The 24,788-nt window shown below is 41.9% G+C and overlaps 1 protein-coding gene across 1 annotated transcript in view; it reads left to right on the top strand.

The window, feature by feature from the left end:
- Positions 1–747: 747 nt before the first annotated feature.
- Positions 748–24,788, top strand: part of RASGRP1 (RAS guanyl releasing protein 1) — a 35,660-nt gene continuing 11,619 nt past the window's right edge. The window contains exons 1-6 of the mRNA XM_072115448.1: positions 748–990; positions 12,929–13,110; positions 21,915–22,024; positions 23,398–23,456; positions 23,552–23,683; positions 23,871–24,024. Of these exons, the coding sequence (XP_071971549.1) occupies positions 899–990; positions 12,929–13,110; positions 21,915–22,024; positions 23,398–23,456; positions 23,552–23,683; positions 23,871–24,024 (729 nt within the window). The 5' untranslated portion in view covers positions 748–898. The remainder of the gene's footprint in view (positions 991–12,928; positions 13,111–21,914; positions 22,025–23,397; positions 23,457–23,551; positions 23,684–23,870; positions 24,025–24,788) is intronic.

Here is a 24,788-nt window from a genome sequence, read left to right as displayed (position 1 = left end):
TTATTTGCATAGACTAGTTTTTACAATACGACTGAATTCATGATTTGCAATTTGGCGCAAATTTTAATTTAGGTGCAAGGTTTGGTATAAATTTACACCAGTTCCTGCCCTGGTGTATGTTGCGACATTTGATGTTTTTTTTGCGTCTGTCGCAAACAACCCAGACAGCAAAAAAACACCACAAGCAGAGGTATCAAGGGCCAAAGCCACTTTAATGGATCTGACCGCAGCGGATCTCCAAAGACAGACATAGAACCGTCGTAGGGAGCCGCTCTAATGATAAATTACCCCATGACTCTCCTGCGGGGATGGTTGGGGGGGTATATTTATTCATGCATACTTTTTTGAGGCAAAATTCCCAGGCAAATCATCACAGAATGGCGCTATTTGTCTACAGCGAGTCCGTCACCCTGTCACCTGAGGGCCAACAGGTAATGGCTACGCACTGGTGACTAACGCTGGAGGAGGGCAAGTATACGTTATGCTTCCGTATTTCCCTGACCCCTGCATGTAAATGAAAATTGTGGCACATGGCTTGTTATATTGTCAACAATTTCGGTCAGAAATCTGTAAGAACAAACTCAGCCCATGGCTGCCTCCCTCATGACATGGAGAGTAACACTATGCCCCCATGCACCCCCTGGCAGTGCCCCCTGTAGCAGGGTAGGGCTGCAGCAGGTCGTGCACTACCTGAGGGTTAATCTAGAGGCAGGAGGAGGAGGAGGAGGAGGAGGAGATGTGAGGCGGACACACAGGAGCCGCACACCACTTGTCGCCAGTAGCAGGAGGAGCAGTGTGTACGGAGGTGTGCGGCTTCCCGCCATGTGTGCGGCACAGGGCACAGGTGCTGGCAGGGCTGCGGGCTGGGGAGGAGACCAGTGAGCAGCCCCATTCCAGTATGGGATACAGGAGGAGTACTGGGACAGCACAGCACCCTCACCACACTGCCAGCTGCATCATGGGGACCATCGGCAAGAAGAAGGGCACCCAGTAAGTCACATGTGTCTGTGTATAGTGACATAGTACACACATGTTACTGCACACATATCATACATGTGGTTATACTCCAGATAACATTCACATTACACACATTACTCTACATACATGAGCACTTTTATTATACTTTCATATTACTCACTTGTTACTTGCACATATATCATATATATCATGTAGTTATGCTTCAGAAAGTCACATTACACACATTACTCTACATACATGATACATGTACTGATTACTTTTATTATGATACTTTTATATTACACACTTGTTACTGTGTAGATACATATATTTATGCTCCAGATGAAATTCACATTACACACACGTTACTGTACATACATGATCCATGATAGCTTTTATTATGACACTTATGTCACTGTACACACATCATACATGTAGTTATGATCCAGGTGTGAGAAGTGTGTATGACACATGTTACTTTACACATATGATGCATATAGTCCAGCTCTGTATATTGAGGGTTTTATATTAAATATATGTTACTGTACATATATGCTACATGCATATAATATTATCACAGCTGTGTATAATGATCATGCTATGCTACATACACACATGTTTTGTCCTGGCAGTGTATTATTTGATCTTTATGATGTATACATGTGATACAACACATATATGATACATGTAGTAATATTTCAGCTATGAGTCCTATATATTACACTGTACATGTATGCTACATATTATATTGTCACAGCTGTGTATGATGATTATACACTAGTTATGATATCATACATGCTATGTCCTGGCATATGTTTATGTTGCACACATGTGATTCATACAACACATATATGATACATGTAGTAATATTGCAGCTGTGAGTCCTATATATTACACTGTACATGATACAAGCAGTGATGTACCTTACATACCTTATATAACACATGTGTATTGTACATATTACTGTAAATATACATGTGCGGATGTCCTAGTGGTGTGTCTTTTAGGCTTTTATACTACACAGGTTGCAATACATATATGATACATATTTTTATTGTTATTATTATTATCAATTTAGTGAGGTCCCAGTTGTCCATAATGAGACTTTTATGTTACTGTGCATATGATACTTGTAGTGATGTTCAAGCTGAGTATTAAGAGACCTGTTACTGTACATACATGATATATGGATTGATATCTTACTCACGTTAGTATATGTATTTGACAGGTATGTGCTCTGGTACTGTGATATTACAGGCAGGTTACTTTTTGTACATTATACATATAATGTCACTAATGTAGATCATGCATATAGTGATGTTGTGTATTATGAGACCTTTATATTACATGTATATGTTACCATACATGTAGACATGTTAATGGTGTGTTCTGTGTTTTATTACACCTTTTATACTCCATGTATGTATAAATACATACCTTATACACAAGTAGCAATGTTCCTCTTGTGTTTTGTGTATTAGGAGACCTTTGTGCTACACACACATAGAGAAGTACATATATCCTATGTAGGAATCCTGTGCTCTTCATATTACTCTATGTTGCTCATATAATACTAAAGGGATTGTCATAGGCCTCAGCGGTGATTATTACATATACATGCTATACGACTGACTGGACTCATCGGTGACATGACGTTTATATAGAGGTCTGTGATTGGCTGTACCAGTGGCTTGCCCCCAAACAGTAGATCTGGACAACAATTTAGACAACATCTTTAATATCTGGAGCTAAGTGTCTAATAGTAGCCAGTAGTCTCCAATAAAAAGGAAATAATGGCTCAAGCATATATTATGTATGACATAATGGATGTGTCAGACACAGGTAGTTGTGTGCATGATCCTGTATGATGTAGTGGATGTGTAGGACACCAGGTAGTAGTGTGTATGTTCCTGTAGTGGATGTGTAGGACACCAGGTAGTTGTGTATATGTTCCTGTATGATGTATTAGAGGTGTAGGACACCAGGTAGTTGTGTATATGTTCCTGTATGATGTATTAGAGGTGTAGGACACCAGGTAGTTGTGTATATGTTCCTGTATGATGTATTAGAGGTGTAGGACACCAGGTAGTTGTGTATATGTTGCTGTATGATGTATTAGAGGTGTAGGACACCAGGTAGTTGTGTATATGTTGCTGTATGATGTATTAGAGGTGTAGGACACCAGGTAGTTGTGTGTATGTTCCTGTATGATGTATAAGATGTGTAGGACACCAGGTAGTTGTGTGTATGTTCCTGTATGATGTATAAGATGTGTAGGACACCAGGTAGTTGTGTATATGTTCCTGTATGATGTATTAGAGGTGTAGGACACCAGGTAGTTGTGTGTATGTTCCTGTATGATGTATAAGATGTGTAGGACACCAGGTAGTTGTGTATATGTTCCTGTATGGCAGTGATGGCTAACCTTTGGCACGGGTGCCAGAGGTGGCACTCTGAACCCCTTCTGTTGGCACCCAGGCTGTCACCCCAGGATAGATTCACCAGACAGGACCAGAATATTCCTGCAGTTCTTAATGCTATTTTAAGGTGACACATCCTTGACTGATTGGAAATGCAGGAAGAGTAAGGAGGTCAAGATTATCTTTTGAGGTCCGCTTTCTGGCCCCATGATTCTTCTTGTACAAAGAGACACTGGAGAGAAGCTACAATGATGTCCGAATTTGTCCTCCTGCTTTCAACTATATTGGTGGCCTCAGGGGGCCAATACGATTGAATGCTGTGGAAGAACAAGGATCAATAAGTTACTGTTTAAGTTGTCATATTGGCTCTTCATGGTAAATAAGAAGGATTCGGTTGTAATTTGGGCACCCGGTCTCTAAAAGGTTCGCCATCACTGCTGTATGGTGTAGTAGATGTGGAGGGCACCAGGTAGTTGTGTGCATGTTCCTGTATGGTGTAGTGGATGTGTAGGACACCAGGTAGTTGTGTATATGTTCCTGTATGGCGTATAAGATGTGTAGGACACCAGGTAGTTGTGTATATGTTCCTGTATGATGTATAAGATGTGTAGGACACCAGGTAGTTGTGTATATGTTCCTGTATGATGTATAAGATGTGTAGGACACCAGGTAGTTGTGTATATGTTCCTGTATGATGTATAAGATGTGTAGGACACCAGGTAGTTGTGTATATGTTCCTGTATGATGTATAAGATGTGTAGGACACCAGTTAGTTGTGTATATGTTCCTGTATGATGTATAAGATGTGTAGGACACCAGGTAGTTGTGTATATGTTCCTGTATGATGTATAAGATGTGTAGGACACCAGGTAGTTGTGTATATGTTCCTGTATGATGTATAAGATGTGTAGGACACCAGGTAGTTGTTTGCATGTTCCTGTATGGTGTAGTGGATGTGTAGGACACCAGGTAGTTGTGTATATGTTCCTGTATGATGTATAAGATGTGTAGGACACCAGGTAGTTGTTTGCATGTTCCTGTATGGTGTAGTAGATGTGGAGGGCACCAGTTAGTTGTGTATATGTTCCTGTATGATGTATAAGTTGTGTAGGACACCAGGTAGTTGTGTATATGTTCCTGTATGATGTATAAGATGTGTAGGACACCAGGTAGTTGTTTGCATGTTCCTGTATGGTGTAGTAGATGTGGAGGGCACCAGTTAGTTGTGTATATGTTCCTGTATGATGTATAAGTTGTGTAGGACACCAGGTAGTTGTGTATATGTTCCTGTATGATGTATACGATGTGTAGGACACCAGGTAGTTGTGTATATGTTCCTGTATGATGTATAAGATGTGTAGGACACCAGTTAGTTGTGTGTATGTTCCTGTATGATGTATTAGATGTGGAGGGCACCAGTTAGTTGTGTATATGTTCCTGTATGATGTATAAGATGTGTAGGACACCAGGTAGTAGTGTATATGTTCCTGTATGATGTATAAGATGTGTAGGACACCAGGTAGTTGTGTATATGTTCCTGTATGATGTATAAGATGTGTAGGACACCAGGTAGTTGTGTATATGTTCTTGTATGATGTATAAGATGTGTAGGACACCAGGTAGTTGTGTATATGTTCCTGTATGGTGTAGTAGATGTGGAGGACACCAGGTAGTTGTGTATATGTTCCTGTATGATGTATAAGATGTGTAGGACACCAGGTAGTTGTTTGCATGTTTCTGTATGGTGTATTAGATGTGGAGGGCACCAGGTAGTTGTGTATATGTTCCTGTATGGTGTAGTAGATGTGGAGGGCACCAGGTAGTTGTGTATATGTTCCTGTATGATGTATAAGATGTGTAGGACACCAGGTAGTTGTGTATATGTTCCTGTATGGTGTAGTGGATGTGTAGGACACCAGGTAGTTGTGTATATGTTCCTGTATGATGTATAAGATGTGTAGGACACCAGGTAGTTGTTTGCATGTTCCTGTATGGTGTATTAGATGTGGAGGGCACCAGGTAGTTGTGTATATGTTCCTGTATGATGTATAAGATGTGTAGGACACCAGGTAGTTGTGTATATGTTCCTGTATGGTGTAGTGGATGTGTAGGACACCAGGTAGTTATGTATATGTTCCTCTATGATGTATAAGATGTGTAGGACACCAGGTAGTTGTTTGCATGTTCCTGTATGGTGTAGTAGATGTGGAGGGCACCAGTTAGTTGTGTATATGTTCCTGTATGATGTATAAGTTGTGTAGGACACCAGGTAGTTGTGTATATGTTCCTGTATGATGTATAAGATGTGTAGGACACCAGGTAGTTGTTTGCATGCTCCTGTATGATGTATTAGATGTGGAGGGCACCAGTTAGTTGTGTATATGTTCCTGTATGATGTATAAGATGTGTAGGACACCAGGTAGTTGTGTATATGTTCCTGTATGATGTATAAGATGTGTAGGACACCAGGTAGTTGTGTATATGTTCCTGTATGATGTATAAGATGTGTAGGACACCAGGTAGTTGTTTGCATGTTCCTGTATGGTGTAGTAGATGTGGAGGGCACCAGTTAGTTGTGTATATGTTCCTGTATGATGTATAAGTTGTGTAGGACACCAGGTAGTTGTGTATATGTTCCTGTATGATGTATAAGATGTGTAGGACACCAGGTAGTTGTTTGCATGCTCCTGTATGATGTATTAGATGTGGAGGGCACCAGTTAGTTGTGTATATGTTCCTGTATGATGTATAAGATGTGTAGGACACCAGGTAGTTGTGTATATGTTCCTGTATGATGTATAAGATGTGTAGGACACCAGGTAGTTGTGTATATGTTCCTGTATGATGTATAAGATGTGTAGGACACCAGGTAGTTGTGTATATGTTCCTGTATGATGTATAAGATGTGTAGGACACCAGGTAGTTGTGTATATGTTCCTGTATGGTGTAGTAGATGTGGAGGACACCAGGTAGTTGTGTATATGTTCCTGTATGATGTATAAGATGTGTAGGACACCAGGTAGTTGTTTGCATGTTTCGGTATGGTGTATTAGATGTGGAGGGCACCAGGTAGTTGTGTATATGTTCCTGTATGGTGTAGTAGATGTGGAGGGCACCAGGTAGTTGTGTATATGTTCCTGTATGATGTATAAGATGTGTAGGACACCAGGTAGTTGTTTATATGTTCCTGTATGGTGTAGTGGATGTGTAGGACACCAGGTAGTTGTGTATATGTTCCTGTATGATGTATAAGATGTGTAGGACACCAGGTAGTTGTTTGCATGTTCCTGTATGGTGTATTAGATGTGGAGGGCACCAGGTAGTTGTGTATATGTTCCTGTATGATGTATAAGATGTGTAGGACACCAGGTAGTTGTGTATATGTTCCTGTATGATGTATACGATGTGTAGGACACCAGGTAGTTGTGTATATGTTCCTGTATGGTGTAGTAGATGTGGAGGACAATGGATGTGGAGGACATTGGGTCCTTATGTGGATTAGTGCTATCTGGTAACATTACGAGTGTACAGTATCAGAGCCATCTCACTGCACAATGACCAGGAGTTGGTGTATATGTTGTGTCTATTTGGAGCTGCTTTCCATGATAAGGATTTTGTCTGTGTTGCCCTTCCTGGCAGATTTCCCTTTGGTATTGTATTAGCAGCAGGATCTGACTGCTGTTCACCATTGTCTCCTCCGACTCGACCTTCTCCTTTGCTGCTATATATAAAACACAACAATCTACTACAGATATGGTCCTCCGGAAAACGCCATGCCATTCAACAAAAATATCAAGGGGTCTGTGTCAAACGTTAACGTTACTCCCTGGTTAGCCAGACCATGACTGCCACCTGGCCACTGGCCGTGCCAGCTTGGCCATGCTTTCATGCCCACCATACTGGACTGTTGGTTGGTGCTTTAGGCCAGTGATGGCGAACCTTTTATAGACCGAGTGCCCAAACTACAACAAAAACCCACTTATTTATCCTGATGTGCCATTTTAAGCAGTAATTTATTTCTCCCTGTTCTTCCACTTCTGTAATTGTATCGGCCGCCTGAGGCCACCAAAACAGTTGAAAGAAGGTGGGCAAATTCAGACTATCATTGTAGCTTCTCTCCAGGATCTCTCTGTTTAGGAAGAATGGTGGGTCCAGCAGGAGGACCTCCAAAGATGATGTAGTTCTTTCAACACCATCTCAATTTTCAAGCAGTTTCAAACAGCCAATGGCGTGTTGCTGTAAAATATTGCTGAGCGCAGCATCTCATAAGTTGCCTGGGACTGCAGGAAGATTTAATGGATTTGTTCCTGTTTGGTGAACTCTGTCCTGGGCTGATGGCCTGAGTACCCACAGAAAGGGCTCTGAGTGCCACCTCTGGCACCCCTGCCATAGGTTCGCCATCACTGCTTTAGGCTATCCAAATTCAGTACCTCATTCTAGAACAGATAGTGATGATGTAGTTGGTGTAGTCAGACTTCTGGGACTATAACTGATCATGAGAAAAGGGGTCCTGGACTCTGAGTGGAGCAGATGGTCGCATGTACATACTTCCACTCTCTACACTCTATTGGATCACTGGAGCCAAGTGCCGAACGTGTCACTCTTGGATAATCCCATATCCCATGCTAGAAGGGATTATTCATCAATATAGGGTCCCTTTTGTTGTGCTCCGTGGTGGGCCCAGAGGTTGGACTCCAACTGATGCCTATGCTGTGAAAAGGGGATAGCTTTTAAGGTTTTTACAACCCATTTAACAGTCATGCCATAGACTATTGCCTTTAATTCTGCCTCATATGCTGCAGGCCATATATACAATCTTGCCCCCCTTTCAACCAAATTACTCGAAAGTTTGATTTTCCTATTTATAACCCAGTAAACTATTCAGTCTTCTACCTCCTAAGCTAATGGGTCCCAGTGCTGCTTCTGTTGCTATATGTTAGCATCTGTACATATTACCCCCTAGCTCAGTGGTGGCGAACCTATGGCACGGATGTCAGAGGTGGCACTCGGAGCCCTTTCTGTGGGCACCCAGGCCATCACCAGAGAGGTCTCCAGGTATCTTCCTGCAGTCCCAGACAGCCCAGGACTTGCTGTGCATAGAGCTATTTTAAAGTGACAGCGCTACCTGGGACTACTGGAGGAGTGGGAAGGTGTGGACAGATCTGGATTATCATTGTAGCTCCTGCTCCGGCCCTGACAATTGTTCCTGTTTATGGGACCCTGGAATGAAGCTACAATGCTCATCCAAATTTCTTCTATTTTCTGGTTTATTGGTGTCCTCAGGGTGCTGGTATGAATGTGAGCAGTGACAGAACAGGGAGTATAAACCACTAATTAAATTTCTGTGTTGGCACTTAAATAAGTGGGTCATGGTTGTAGTTTGGGCACTCGGCCTCTAAAAGGTTCGCCATCACTGCCCTAGCTGGTTCTGAACATGACTTAACTGGATCTTTATTCTGTGGATAAGGGGTGAGTTAGTTTTATGGAACAACCACTAAGAAGGGTTTGGCCCAATTTTTTATGATTAAAGGGGTTTGAAAAAAAGTGTCTGCTTCCTCCGCATGGTTATGGGTGGAGCTATTTCTATAAGGAAGCTGACATTTTTTGACACTCCCTTAAAATAAAAAGTATAGGGAATAACTTGCTGAAACTTGGGGGCTCAAGTCCTGTGCTAGTCACCAATAAGCCCTGTCTGGGTGGAGCCTTAGGTCTCTCTATTGAGACGTTTTCACATTAAGTTTTATAGAAAATACTGGTTTTCTTAAAACACAACAAGATCCCCTGTTGCTGGAAACTTTTTTGTGAATTATCTGATACTACATTAAGATAGAATCCCTCAGCGAAATGTAGGCTGCCATTTACAGTAGCCTGTATTCTACTTACTCTAATAGCTGAATATCTCCCTTTAAAGGGGTTGTCCATCTTCAGCCAATAACTGATATGGTTTGTGTAATGCAAAGTTATACAATTTTCCAATATACTTTTTGTATCAATTCTTTATGGTTTTCTAGAGCTGTCCATGGTCACAGAGCTGTGTGATATAATGAGCCGTGCACCTGTGTGACATCGCATGACCAGTGATATTATGAGCCTTCCACCTGTGTCACATCACATGACCAGGGATATAACGAGCCGTGCGCTTGTGTGACATCACATGACCAGGGATATAACGAGCCATGAACCTGTGTGACATCACATGACAAGGGACATGACCACTGGAAATAAATATCTAAACTTTCTGTAGAATGACAGCAAGCAGAGATCTAGAAAACCATGAGGAAATGATACAGAAAGTGTATTGGAAAACTGTCTAACTTTCCCTTACACAAACCAAATCAATTGTTATCTGAAAGTGGACAACCCCTTTAATAAACACCTTAAGTCCATACTAGTAAGAGCACATTAATGTCATGATGTGAACAGGTTAAATAGGCCATTCACACAGTATCACCTGGTTACTTGTCTCCAAGGTGATGTGAAGATGAGAAGTTATTCTGTAGAATAGTCAGCCGGTCACCCGGTTTTAAAGACTCGCAGTCTCAGACTTCCTGAACATGATTCACCTACAAGGAAGTGATACCAGACCCTGCAAGTAGAGGTGTACTACGGAAAAACCCCATAGTCATGACCAGAAGTCATCTAGACCTCATGTAGCTGATCTGTGCTCCACACATTGTTACAATCTATCAGCAGAAAGATTTTTGCTTGGACTTGAAACAATATTTGCAGCTGCGTTTTAGGTGTCAATGTCTTTTTCATCATGTGGACCTAGATATGAATATTTACAATTGTGAAGCAGAGATCTTAAAAGCAGCATCAAAGATCAAGTACAGGCAGTCCCCGGGTTACGTACGGGATAGGTTCTGTAGGTTTGTTCTTAAAGGGGTTGTCTGAGACTTATTAAAAAACAAAAGGTGGCCGTGTGAAGGCTATATTCCTGTTCTAATCAATGTCGTCTCTATCTCCTAATCCCATCTAGACAGTCATTGATTAGCAGAATAGGGTTTGGCCCTAGCTTTAAAATACTGGGGGGGGGCGGTGCATTAGTTAATTTTGGCACAGGGTCCATTTTGTTTGGTACATGAATTGTGCAGTAATTTAGACTGGGGTGGAATATTGTGTACAGGGGATTAATGAATTGTCGCACGACCAAAAATGGTCTGCACTAGCTCTACATGCATGATGAACTCAAATAGAACTCAGTAGACCAGCTTTCTGCAGATCTAAGGGTGCGGTCACACATACCCCTTTGATGCCCGGGGGGCGTTCCATGACCTGATCGCATATGCAATTGGTAACCAGCACCCGGAGTCTTGTCTAAAAGCAAGACCCTGGGTGCTGGTTACTGATTGCATGCACTTATGCAATCGGGCCATAGTACGCCCCCGTGTGCTTTGATTCCGCTTCTACAATGTGTCAGAGCGGTACATGTGACCGCACCATAAGTGTGCGCCAAAAAATGCACCAAAAAAAGTGTCAGGAAACTAGAAGCCCATGCAAAGTTTGGGGATTTCAAAGCCGTGTCCAAATTGTGTGCACAAAAATGGCGCAAGTGTCAGAAAAGAACAAATATCGTGACACCGACATAAATAAGGTGCTGCTAGGGAAAAAAATTGCAAAATAATAATAATAATAATAATTCTTTATTTTATATAGCGCACACAGATTACGGAGCGCTGCACAGAGCTTGTCAAATTGGTCCCTGTCTCCATGGGGCTCACAATCTAATCAACCTACTAGTATGTTTTGGAGCGTGGGAGGAAATCGGAGGACCCGGAGGAAACCCACGCAAACACGGAGAGAACATACAAACTCCTTGCAGATGTTGACCTGGGTGGGATTTGAACCCAGAGCTGCAAGGCAGAAGTGCTACCCACTCAGCCACAAAGCCACCCATAAAAACTTTTGGAAAGTCAAAAATAAATGCCCCACTAAGGGTTTGACCCTACTTTTAAGATTAAATGTCAGGTCCAAGTGGTCTCTATCTCCTAATACCATCTAGGCACTCATGGATTTCCAGAGTATGTTCACTCCACAGTGATGACCCACCTCACCCAAAGATTGGCTAATTATCTTTCCATAAATTTCCTGGATGTAGGCAGAAGTAGACAGCAGTGGGGTTCAGTAAAGATTGGACCTGCAGCTTCAGCATGCATGGAAATAAATGCTCAATTGTTTTAATAACACCTTTATTGTTTCAGGATATTGGAAAATAGCATTAGCATGTGCATTAAAAGAGCATAATGGACGGACATAGAAAATGTTGCAAAAAAATCTATGAATTGTCCACAAAAATAAGTCCTACAAAGCTACTTTGGTTCAATATTAAAAAAGTTATCACTCTTGGCACGTGGCAATGGAAAATTTGCTAAAAATGGCTTGGTCATTAAGGCCCAAAATACGCAGATCAATAAGGGGTTTATCAGTGTCTAAAACTGAGAATTAAGAGTTCTTCTTATGGAGACTTTGCCAATTAAGGCAGCCTTGCAGGTGTCTGGAGACTTATAGCCATTGATGCTTCACTGGGGAATTCTGGGAAATATGAAAAACTGTTTTTCAGGTTATGATAAGGAAAACATTGCCTCTTTATCTACCTTGTAAGGCAGCCCCCTTAACATCATTCATGACTTTCAGGAAGCCTAATGATATGATGTGGCATTAAAGCTAAACTAGTATATCTATTCCAGAAGGAACTGATTCGCAACTATAGACAGCGCTGTTTTGATGTGGTTGCATCTCTTCAGCACAGTGCAGGGAAATAGTTTACCTGAGTGGGAGGCGTTTGACTAGAGTTGGAAGTAAGAGTTATCCGTACAGAGACTTTGCCAATTAAAGCCGCCTTGTGGAGACAGTCTCCGTAAGAAGAACTCTTACTTCCTTACCCTAGCCGTCTCACTCAGCTAAACCAGTTCCCTACGCTGTTCTGATGAGATGAAAACAACTTGAAACAGTGCTGTATACAGCTGGGAGTCTGTTCCTTCTGGAATAGATAGACTGGTTTGGTTCTAGCATGCATTATGTCTTTAGGCTTCCTACGTGTCATGCTTGATGGTAAGAGGACCTGTTTTACAAGGTAGCAAAACGAGGGATGGTTTTCCTTGTCCCATCCTGGAAGACATATTTGCATATTTCCTAAAACTATATGATAAGATATACCTCCCTTTACCCTGCAAATATGTGCCATAAGTTTGAATACTCGCCCCTCATGTCATAAAAGTGTCTAAAAACAGAATTTTGGACATATTTTTTGGCACAAAACACAACAGATGCTACATATGTTGCCTAGTTGAAGCCTATGGACAGTGGATGGGATTGTGCGTAGCTCTTGTGTGTTCGGAAATCTATCCGACGTCTATTACAGATGGACGCTACTAATGCGGTGTGAGTGTAGCCTCAGGGAAACTGTTCTTGATTATCACTTTTCCTGGAAGGAGAGTGGAACACTAATGATTTGGGGTGGAGGGGGAGGGCTAGGAGGGGAGGTAACATCCCTCACCAGCCCTGGGCTGTGGAGATCCTGACATTTCATCTTCTGTCTCTTTCTCTCCCAGTAGACCTGCCCATGGCTGCACCACTATACCCAGACTGGCGCTGGAATTAAAGCAAATCATCCATTGCACCTCGCATCCCAAACTTCCGCAGGTCACTCCCATCCGGGTGATGATGCCTCTCGGACAGCTCATCAAGGGAGCCAGCTTGGATGAACTGATACAGATGTGTATCCAAACTTTTGGTGAGTTTTTACAACTTTTTGTTTACTTGGTTATAGACAACACAACGACTCAGCACTGCTACATCCACACAATCCCTTCATTAACGTGAAACGTTATTTTACTCTTGAGCTGTGATTTTCCATAGTAGTCATTTCCAGTTTAGTGATAACTATATATATACAGCGTAGGTGTATGTAATGTTACACTGTACACAGAATGTTTTTCCGGTGAGTTGTCCATGCGGTAACCTGTTATCAGCGTCTGGAATACAAAGGGACAAAGTGACCTGTCCGGTGTTAAAGGAACTAGAACCGTCTATCCTAATCTACCTGTACAATCTAAAGCCACTGTGTATAGTCTAAGATTAAAAATATTGTATATTGTATTTTTTATATTTAATGGAATTTCTATGTTTTTTTTAAGAAATGTTAGATCTAACAAATCCTTAAGGTAGACATTGAAGCTTTCTCAGTAACACAGTCCCCAGCTTTATTTATAGTATTGGTTAAAGGAACCTTAATGATAAAGGGACAGTTTTTTAACCCCAAAAGTTGATGGGATTGAAGCTGGAAATATAAAGGACGGATCTGCTCCTGGCTTTGTCTACAATTGCATCAAATACTGGATGTGCGTTTCTAGCCTGATATTGTAATTACACCCCCACCAAACCCTAGGACACCTGGTTATCGAATACCAAGAGTCTCTCGGGGCAAATTAGACCTCTATAGAATTTGGAAAGGTGAGATCTTCAGACTTCTGCAGGGGATGGATTGATGCATGAATTATTCTGGAAGGAATTTTAAAATCCTAAAACGGGACAGTTGGTTTTCTTCATCCAATATGAGGTTCATCTGCACCTACACTGTAGTATTAGAAGCTGGACCTTATGGATAGTTTTTTATCCTTATCCAATATGATCAGATCTTCGCACTGTAGATGGGGTTTAGACACCCGGTGGGGGCCATTTGTCTTTAGTCAGGACATTTGTCTTGTTTAGGTTTTTCCAGGTTTTGGACGAGGGGGGGGGGGGGTGTTTGCGAGTCACACAAAAGTCGCAAACTCTTCTGCAACCCCTTCAAAAAATTTTTTACCCCTGATCAGGGCTGGAGTTTATTTATGACTTTTTAACCACACTTTGCGCCAAAATTGTCACTTTTCATACGTCCACGTCTGGATTTTTCAGATATATCAGGTGCAGCATTGAAAAACTCTTGAGCAGCTAACTTTTCTCGGGGAGTGGAAAAGTCACAAATTTGTGGGGGAAAAAAGTGCCAAATACTGTATAAGAGAAAAAAGGAAAATGTTAAGATAAATGACCCCCTATGTCCTCAAAGTTGTCATGGAGTGAACATTGTGAAGGTTTTATATTACATAAGACTTGATCCTTGTACTGTGCTACTTAACCAAATTAAAATTAGATGGGTTTCATTTAACTTAATATGAAGACTTGTACTTTTTCCCATCACTGGGGAAGACTCCATCCCCCTCATCATGGAGAAAACCTATGAAGATGTTAATTAAACTAAACTAACCCTCCTTATCTTGGAAAGATAACACGGAGGTGGTCTGTCGGATGTCACAATGTCTGGTGCCAGAGCTGCCGATTGTCACTGGTTCCTGAGACTAATGAGAGTAGATTACAGCAAATCTGTATCCTCCATCCCTGAGATTACCGACCAGCGTGATGGGACACAGTGTCACCATATAACTTCACCTTATTACACAGATATACATTTTGTATCCAGTTGTATTTCCTATAGACATACTTCTGCAATTATTAGGCCCGGACTTCTCCCCTAATTGTTCTGCTAAACAGAAGGGGGAACTGAACCTCTGGAACGCAGCTATTCACTTACCTATACACAGGCTGTGACCGCTCCACAGGGGAACAGGCGGTCAACCAGTGGGCCCCCGGACCTTGCATTTGTTTTGCTTTAAGGTATCCCTTACTTTTCTTCATACATATACTCAGCATAGAACTAATTATATGGGTAGATTATGTAACAAACTGTACAGCGGGGGGTCCCAAGATCAAATTTTAATGGTGGGCTCTAGGCATCTGAGTATAACACTGCCTATATATCTTATAAATGTGGAATGGCCGCAGTGATTTGTGACTGGTACCGAATTCCAAAATGGGGCACAAGACCCCCATTCTTATGAATGGTGGGGTTCCAATGTTGGAACAATTAGTGACATATTTTCTATTCCCAGAGGACATTGCAGCCTAAAATCAAATGTGTTTTTATAGGATTTGCTAATGTCATTTTCTTGTTATCGTGGGAAGGGCACAAGACATATTATTATGCACAGTTGGCTTCTTGTCTTGAAGCACGAGGTATAATGTGGTCACACGACACATCAGAAAGAGCCTTTTTATACTAAAATAAAAAAATATATATATACATATACTAGTTAAAACAATCACTGACTATATGTCATAATATATACAGCACATATTTGGCTGTACATAGATTTAAAATATGTTCTTTCCGTTTTTGTGTGGGTTTCCTCTGGGTCCCCCGGTTTCCTCCCACACTCCAAAACATACTGGTAGGTTGATTAGATTGTGAGCCCCATTGGGGACAGGGACTGATTTGGCAAACTCTGCACAGCGCTGCAAAATCTGTGTGCACTATATATTGTGCGGAAGGTTTCTGCATGACATTGCATTAGAGTGTAAATCCATAGCATTCCCTTTACTGTGGAGTTTACTATGTGTATTACTTCTCACAATATTGACTGTCTGTAAATCTGTAAATCTTGCGGGAGACCTGACATATAAAAGTTGAAAAGACATATAAAATGTAGGTTTTGGGGCCGTGGTTTTGTAAGTTCACAGCTTTGTTGTCTCCCCAGAGCACAGAGCTGAAATGTCACCTCTCTGCCACCAGTCAATAGGTGTTTGATGTGAGGACCTCAAGCTGTGTCCAGTCAATAGTGAATTACATCAGGAAACTTTGTTGTTGTTTCTTTGAAGCTTTTAACCATTTGGCTTTTTTTTTCTGAGATCTTGACCTGCAAAGATGGTAAACATCTATAGGTGTTAGATAACCAAGCTGTGGACACGGTCTACCACACCAAGCAAGCGTGACCATATAGTGTACTGTTTACTATTCTACATATTATTTCTACATCCAAAAATCACATCTGGGAATTTGGCTAAACTTGTAATGGCCCAAACAAAATTGTATCCAAAAAGTTGGAGGAAACCTAAGGCATTGGGGCTCATTTACTAAGGGTCCTGTGTACAGTTTCAAACCCCAACTCTAATGTCTCTATGGCTGAGCAAGGACAAGGTTCTTTTCAATGGACAACCCCTTTAAAGGCCATGCTGAGCATAATAATCACATTTTGTTTATTGTTTCTTAAACAAAAAAATTAAGAAAACTTGCAGGTAGTCTTTAAAAAATATTTTTTTTACAGCTGCCCTGTAGCTCTATATATCTCCTTGACAACAGACTGCAGACAAATCCCATGTAGTCTGGCTGGCATATAATATCTGATCCCAACTTGGCAGAGATCAAAATGTTAAAGGAAATCTACTATCAAAATTAATCATGATGAACGAGGGACACTTACTCATAGATCCAGGCACTGTGACTGTGGTAATCTTCTTATATTTGTTATCCATGGCCTCCTTCCTTCTAACATCAACTTTTGAAATTATGGTAATGAGACTTAAGTGATCTTGGAGTCATTACCAGAGCCCCCTTCCCCCTGTGCTGACGATTCACAGACTGTTACACTAACCCTCCACCCTGCTCTCTCAGCACTTCCCTCCGCACTGTGAAACTACAGCAAGTAGGGACTCTGTTAGCACCAACCCATTGCCCGTCTGTCTCATTACCATAATTTAATGTTATTTCAGAAGGAAGGAAGCCATGGATAACAAATATAAGCATATTACCACAGTCCGGGTGCCAGGATTCATGAATAAGTGCCCCTGGTTTTTCATGATGGATTTTGATGGTAGATTTCTAATTTATGTTATTTTTGTGCTCTATATACTAATATATAACCAGCTGCAAAATCTGCTTTACATGCAGTTTCCTATGGATGTTATTTTACTTTTTTTTATATATCCCTTTAAATTCTCCTTTAATTCTGTAAAACTGTAAAGCAGTCAGCAGTCTCCACTTTGGGGACGAGTGCTACCTAAACATGCAGAACTATTTGGAGAGCTGTGATTTTGTTCATAGAGAGGCGAATATATCCCCTTTACATTCCTAGATTTCTGTGTTAAAATCTTGGCAGAGTAATACCGTAAATGCCCTTGACAAATAGCCCCTCCGTACTTGTCCCACCAACATAACCCCTATGCCTTCACACATAGGGAACCATAAAATGATGACCTACTTACTCATACAGCAATACAAATATGATTCATGATTTTCCCCAGGGCGCACGTCTGGTATGCCAGAGCAGTGCCAGGATTAGCTGGGCAGCCACATTACAATTGCTGGAAAGCAACAGTGTTTGAGGGTAACCCTTTGTGTTGCTAATGTAACCATATCAGCAGGCAGCATGTTATAGAGCAGAGGAGCTGTGCAGATTGTACGTAGTGTCCTATCTGCAGGCAGCATGTTATAGAGCAGGAGGAGCGGAGCAGATTGTACATAGTGTCCTATCTGCAGGAAGCATGTTATAGAGCAGGAGGAGCGGAGCAAATTGTACATAGTGTCCCAACTGCAGGTAGCATGTTATAGAGCAGGAGGAGCTGAGCAGGTTGTTCTTCGTGCCCTATCTGCAGGCAGCATGTTGGAGAGCAAGTGGAGCTGTTGCAATAGGAGCTGTTCAAATTGCACATACTGTAGGGCCACATTTATTTAAAGGGGTATTCCAGGAATCAGCATAATGCATATGCAAATGCATACTCAAAATATAAGCTAATATGTAATTAGTTGTTATTTAAAATTTTGCTCCCCTTAGCAGAAAAACACAGAAACAAACACAGAAACAAATCTGCAACTGAAGGGGCTGTTACTGCTTATCCAGTTTGTGACACAATTCTGCCACAATTTTGTAGCACGAACAAAGTGCACCAAAAAATGGTGCCCACTTCCCGAGCAGAGCAGGGGGCGCCTGATTCATGAAGAGCTGAGAAGATTGTAGGTAAAATGTTAAAGGGAACCTACCACCACAAATCTACCTATAAAGGTAGATCGGGTGGTAGGTGGATCAATAGGACGTGAGGATAGCCCTTTTAAGGACTAATCCTCACGTCTTCGCACTTTTTTGGAAACTTTTATTCGGCACATATGTAAATTTTTTTATGCGGCTACTGGGGCGTGGAGTAGCCGCATCTGAGGTTACACGAGGCGGCTACTCCACGCCCCAGTAGCCTCTTTTCTCCTCCTACTTACAATCTTCGGCGCACAGCTACAAGGAAGCTGCGCGCCCTCGTCCGACAGGCCTGCACGGTCACTGCTCCGAAGCCGGAGCTGCACAGGCGCGGGCCTGCTGTTCTGCACATGCGCAGACGGCAGGATCGTCGGACGAGGCCGCGCAGCTTCCTTGTAGCTGTGCACCGAAGATTGTAAGTAGAAGGAGAAAAGAGGCTACTGGGGCGTGGAGTAGCCGCCTCGTGTAACCTCAGATGCGGCTACTCCATGCCCCAGTAGCCGCATAAAAAAATTTACATATGTGCCGAATAAAAGTTTCCAAAAAAGTGCGAGGACGTGAGGATTAGTCCTTAAAAGGGCTATCCTCGCGTCCTATTGATCCACCTACCACCCGATCTACCTTTATAGGTAGATTTGTGGTGGTAGGTTCCCTTTAAGGAGTAGAAGGAGCTGAGTAGAAGAAGATTGTACATAATGTTCTATCTGCAGGCAGCATGTTATAGAGCAGATGGAGCTGAGTAGATTGTACATAGTGTCCTATCTGCAGGGAAGATGTTATAGAGCAGGAAAAGCTGAGCAAGTTGTAAATAATTTCCAATCTGCAGGCAGCATGTTATAGAGCAGGGGGAGCTGAGTAGATTGTAAATAGTGTCCTATCTGCAGGGAACATGTAGAGCATGAGTATCTAGGGAGCTTGTACATTGTGTCCTATCTGCAGGCAGCATGTTATAAAGCAGGAGGATCCAGAGAGCTTGTACATAGTGTCCTAACTGCAGGAAACATGTTGAGCAGGAGGGTCTAGGGAACTTGTACATAATGTCCTATCTGCAGGCAGCATGTTATAGAGCAGGAGGATCCAGGGAGTTTGTACATAATGTCCTATCTGCAGACTTGTATTTTCAATACTCAGGGACATTTCTATTGCATATTATAAAATATTCTCTCCATGTAAAAAGACCTTATACCTTGTAATAACAATAAATCTAAATGTATACACCGTATCATATAAAGCTCAGATTTTTAGCCCTGAGTGCTGCCTCTTAGCAGGGGGCCACTCTGTGTGATACCTGGAGATCAGGAATCAACTGGATTCCCCCTGGGACTGATTCTGTGCTGGGAAATGTGGGAGGAACATTAACAAAAGAAGGTCTATTGTTTGTCACTCTGCAAGAAAATGGAGGAAAATTGCAATCACATTAGCATCAATACAACAAGTTTCCCTGAATGGAAACGCGGCAGGAAATCTTCTTCTAACCTGCCAGAAGAGAAGCGGTGAAATGGAGAAACGGCCTCCTTCATTTAGATTTCTTTTCCATGACGCCATGTACGGCGTAAGTGACAGCTTATGTGCTAAAGTGGAATCTTGTGTTCTTGGAGTGATCCTACAAAACAACTTTCCCCGCACAGTATAATAATCTTCTATTGCTTATGTAACTGGGACAGAGCCAGCGGCTGGTGTGATATCATGCAACGTGCCGCAACGTGTTCTACAGCCGTCATAATGAGCTGTTAACCCCCTGCACTACACATGGATAAGACACCATCCACTCGTGGATGCGCTGCGTGGTCTTACCATGTGCCACATATGTTCCCCCCTCCCTTCTCTAAGCTCCTCATCTTGAAAATGCCTCCTGGAACCACTTCTTGTAAATGATAATAAGCGAGAGCTCGAGAGGAAGCTCAAAGCCGCGAGAGAAAGAGATCAGATACTTCCTGTGCTGTGAAGTGAACTGAGAACGCTGATATATCTTCTAATAATAGTGCATCGTGCTGCACCCTCCTCGGAGTACCAACATTTTTTTTGTATTGGGTCCTGCTCATGTCATACAATCGTCTACGTACACTTTCAAAATTGGACTGTTTATATAGTTCCATAAAGATTTACAGAGTCCTTACTGTTTAATCTCTACAATTTCTATGTTCGCTTCTTTTGTCTCCATGGCAACAGACTACAAACACACCTGGTGTAGTCTGATGTTGCAATCATACAGAAATGTGCCCACTGCTTCTTTCAACTATAAAGTACAAACTGGGGCGTATGATAGGCCCGCTGCTGCATTTTCGCAGGGTGATACATCAAGAGGCTTCAGGCAGGGCCTGGCATAGAAATAAACAGAGCCAGGTGACTTCTCACATGTGAAACTGCAGCGTCGCAGGGACAGTAATACCCCACGCTGGCCCACTCCCTGGCTGTGCCCCCTTCAAGCCCCAGTGGCGTGAAGGTGGCGGATTGGGCCAAATAATCGCAAGTGCTAGCAATAAGATAGCATTTGCGATTATTTCAGGGCCCGTGATGAATATGAAAAAAGAAGAAAACCAGAGGAGCAATAAATTCAAATATATAAGATTAAATAATCTTTGCAAATATATAAGATTAAATAATCTTTATTGAAAATACAAAATTACAGCATATATACTCCCAAAATGGGAAAAATAGTAAATATCATATAAAGGGGACACAAGTAGCCCTAGATGGAAAGAGGGCAATACAGGAGACCAGTGGCCACCCCCGTAAGTGCAGAGTCTATATCATCTAATAAAAATTTACATATGGTATAGTCATAATATTGGACTTAAGTACACTTTGGGCAAAAAAGTGGCAATAGTGCAGTAAAGGGTAAATACACCGCACACAACGCTGGAGGTACCATCCAGTGCTGGTGAAAAAACGTCACAATCCTATTGCACACTTACCCGAGAACATACTGGATAGACACTGAACACTCCAGGGGAAGGCCAGAGGATACACCCCAACGCGCGTTTCGCACGAATGCTTCGTCAGGAGGTGATGAATATGCCCTGATGAATATGCCCCATTGGGTGAGATTAATCAGAAGCGTCTGAGGTAAAACTGTTCTAGTTGCCTATGGCAACCTATCAGAGCTCAGTTTTCATTTTTCCACAGCTGTTTATAAAATTAAAGCTGAGCTCTGATTGGTTTCCATGGGCAACTAGAACAGTTTTATCTCAGACACTTCTCATAAATCTCCCTCAATGAGTTAATAGTTGCAAGAAGCAGCGGGAACTTTTCTGTACGATTGCAGCATCAGACTACACTAGGGGTGTTTGTTGTCTGTTGCCATGGAGATAAAAGCAGTTTTACCTCAGACATTTCTGATAAATCTCCCCCAATGAGTTAATAGTTGCAAGAAGCAGCGGGAACATTTCTGTACGATTGCAGCATCAGACTACACTAGGGGTGTTTGTAGTCTGTTGCCATGGAGATAAAAGCAGTTTTACCTCAGACATTTCTGATATATCTCCCCCAATTAGCCTAGTGATGGTTACTGAGGCGACCATTTTACATTGGTCACATGACTGTCTAGTGCATGTATCCTCTCCTTCATATCATGACCCCCAGCATCATACATATCATTCCTATCCCGTATTCCTGGTCAGGGCGTAGTAAAGTAGTTTCTGTTGATTTTTATTCGGATTATTCATATGTTGTAATCTTTATGACCCTTATCTTTTTCCAGATTCTGAAGGGAATGTTTGCCAGGGCAGCGAGCTGGTACAAATCATGCTGACAATGCATGGGTTCCTGATCCCCTCCGCAGACCTGCTCAACAAACTCAGGACACTATATCCTTTATATATATAACAACATTCAAGCTCCCTGTGTCATCAGTGATAACTATATATATATAGTTATATAATTTTGGTATACTTTTGAGCACATTGCTATATACATCAGAAAATTCTGGTGCATACATAGACCAGGTGTGAATCCACCCTAATACTTCGGGGTCTTGTACAGCTTGAGCACCACTGCAATAGGCTCGGATGCCATGTAGCTTCAAGATGTTGTACATGGCACTAAATCCAACATCTTGACACTGAACGCCTAGAGGGTAACCATAAAGTTTGGTCTGGGGGTCTGAATTTGTGTTTTGTCTGGTCTGGGGTCTGCACTAATGGAGTTTGACTACATGAATAAAACGAGAGATGGCGTTGGGTATTGACTAGATGCATGTACTCTGAGTTGTGTATGTTCAGTCACATCCACAAGTGGTGGCCTCAAATTTGTCTTCAGGTCACCACTTAGGCAGGTGAGTGGCTACAGGGGTGACCTAAAAGCACCACCGCTGGGAGGATTTGGTATAATTTTAACAAAGTAGTCTGGTGTATGGACTGAAAATTTATTTTAGAATATGTATTAATATTTGTTTTGTCAAGTACTTCCCATTTAAGGGTTCCCTCACATTGCCTAGCTCTCTATGTTCTAGTCCGTATCTTGAGTGGAATCAGAACTAAGGACTGGGTAGGGGGATAAGCATCTGATCTCTAGTTGCCCAACCTATCACAAATACTGAGGTCTTTGATCACCTCATGTAAGATCTGGTGGCCTCTTAGAAGTAGATGAAATGTTCATCAGAGGTGCGTAAGGATCTTAGTCGTTTTTCAGGCTTGAACTACTCCTCTAAGCACCCTAAGTAGGTTTCCTATATTCCTACTGGAGTGAAATTAACAACTATCATAGTAAATAAGATTGAAGAAAGACTTCAGTCCATCAAGTCAAACTTAAAACAATGATAGTCTAAATTCAGTTCAGAAGAACCACCAGTGGTCCGTCTACAAAATGGATGCAGACATATGGCTGAAGTTGTTGTGATAGATCAATAATATCATAACCTCTTAAGTAGAGTAAAAGATCCATAAATATCCAGGTGATGAGGACCTGATCTTGTGTGCTGGTATTGAGAGGCTCATGAGGCTTCAGCTAATGAGGATTCTCATGGGGGAGCCATAACCTGGCAACAGAGAGATTACGTCCAACGCTTGTTTATTCTATAACTTACTTACACCTCATCCCTTATCCGGAGACTAGAAAACCCTCTGTGTTACATAAATATACTAGACACCATTCAGGAACATCAAGAACTTTGCTCTTCTTTTTTTTCTCCTATGACTTTGTATTGATCATGAGATGTTTTACCTTGACTGAAATTCCAAACATATGAGGAGGCATTGGAGAAGAGATCCCTGATCTTCTGCCTCAAAGTCTGCTACTTTGTTAGGTGAGCGGCTGTACGACGGTTGTGACCGACAAGATGGATGGTGGATGACAGGTCCAGCCTTGTACTCAATGTAATGAGGTCATTATTCACACTAGGTATTGGATCACAGAACTTTGGACAATGTTTAAAATGGACCAGCGACTAACTCAGACCATGGAAGAGTTCCAAGAGATGGTGCGGGCGCAAGGTGAAGAATCACATTGGCGCCTCCTCGACACTGCTCAAATGTAAGTAGATAGACTTGTGAAGCTCATCTATTTATCATATATCTCCATAATCTCATATCTATCATTTATGTTCATAATCTCATATCTCTCTATCATCTATCTTCATCGTTCATCTCATATATATCATTTTATATCCACTTAATTTGCTATCTGTTTATCTATCTTTTATCTGTGTTTCTTATTTTAGTAACTCTCGGGAGTGGTCAAGAAAACTAACACAAAGAATAAAGCCCAACTGCAGTAAGAAGAGGAAGGTTTCCCTTCTATTTGACCACCTGGAACCACAAGAACTTGCAGAACACTTGACGTATCTTGAGTTCAAATCCTTCCGCAGAATATCTGTGAGTATGAAATACAGAAACTTTAAGAAGATAAGGGCTAAGCTAAAGGGGGTAGAGTAGTGCCCACAACCATGGCCAAATGGGTGAAGCTACATTTAGACTCGGTAAAGGGGAGAGCCCTCAACTTTCTAGAGTTTGGAGCTATAAGCATGGCCCCCCCAAAATACTCTTTGACAGGGCACAGTTGTCTGTCCTGGTGGCCTCCATTCTCTTGAACTATAGTTTTATTAAAATGGATTGTACTTTGCATTTTATTCAGACTGTAAACCATCAAAAATCGATTGAACTATAAAGAATCTACATCAGTCATTTAAAGTACACCTCCATATTCCTCCCCACGAGTGATTAAAGGGGTTTTCCCTTGAACAAAAGTCAGGCCCTATCCACGGGATGGAGCCTAACTTGCTGATCAGTGGGGTCCCTTGTACCTCTGTCAGACCCCTCGTCGCTCCGTCAGACTAATGGAGCAAACGTCCGCGCATGACCGTTCTGCTCCATTAATCTCTATGGAGCTGACGGAGATCGGTGAGCACGGCGAAGTGAGAACCCCACTGATCAGCAAGTCAGGCCCTATCCCGTGGATAGGGCCTAACTTTTGTTGTGGGAAAACCCCTTTAATCTGAAGAAATTCTTTGTCTTTAAGATAATATCTGAAGCTCTGAGCCATTCGCTGTAGCTAGCTGCCTGTTCCCATCATTCAGCATCATACAGTCGTAGATCTACCCTAAACATAAAACTTAGGTCTAGATAAATGGAAAGTTCTG

Source organism: Engystomops pustulosus, chromosome 7 (assembly GCF_040894005.1).
Source record: "Engystomops pustulosus chromosome 7, aEngPut4.maternal, whole genome shotgun sequence".
Lineage (NCBI taxonomy): Eukaryota > Metazoa > Chordata > Amphibia > Anura > Leptodactylidae > Engystomops > Engystomops pustulosus.
Note: the sequence above shows the minus strand (reverse complement) of the source record. Positions and strands in the feature narration are given on the sequence as shown.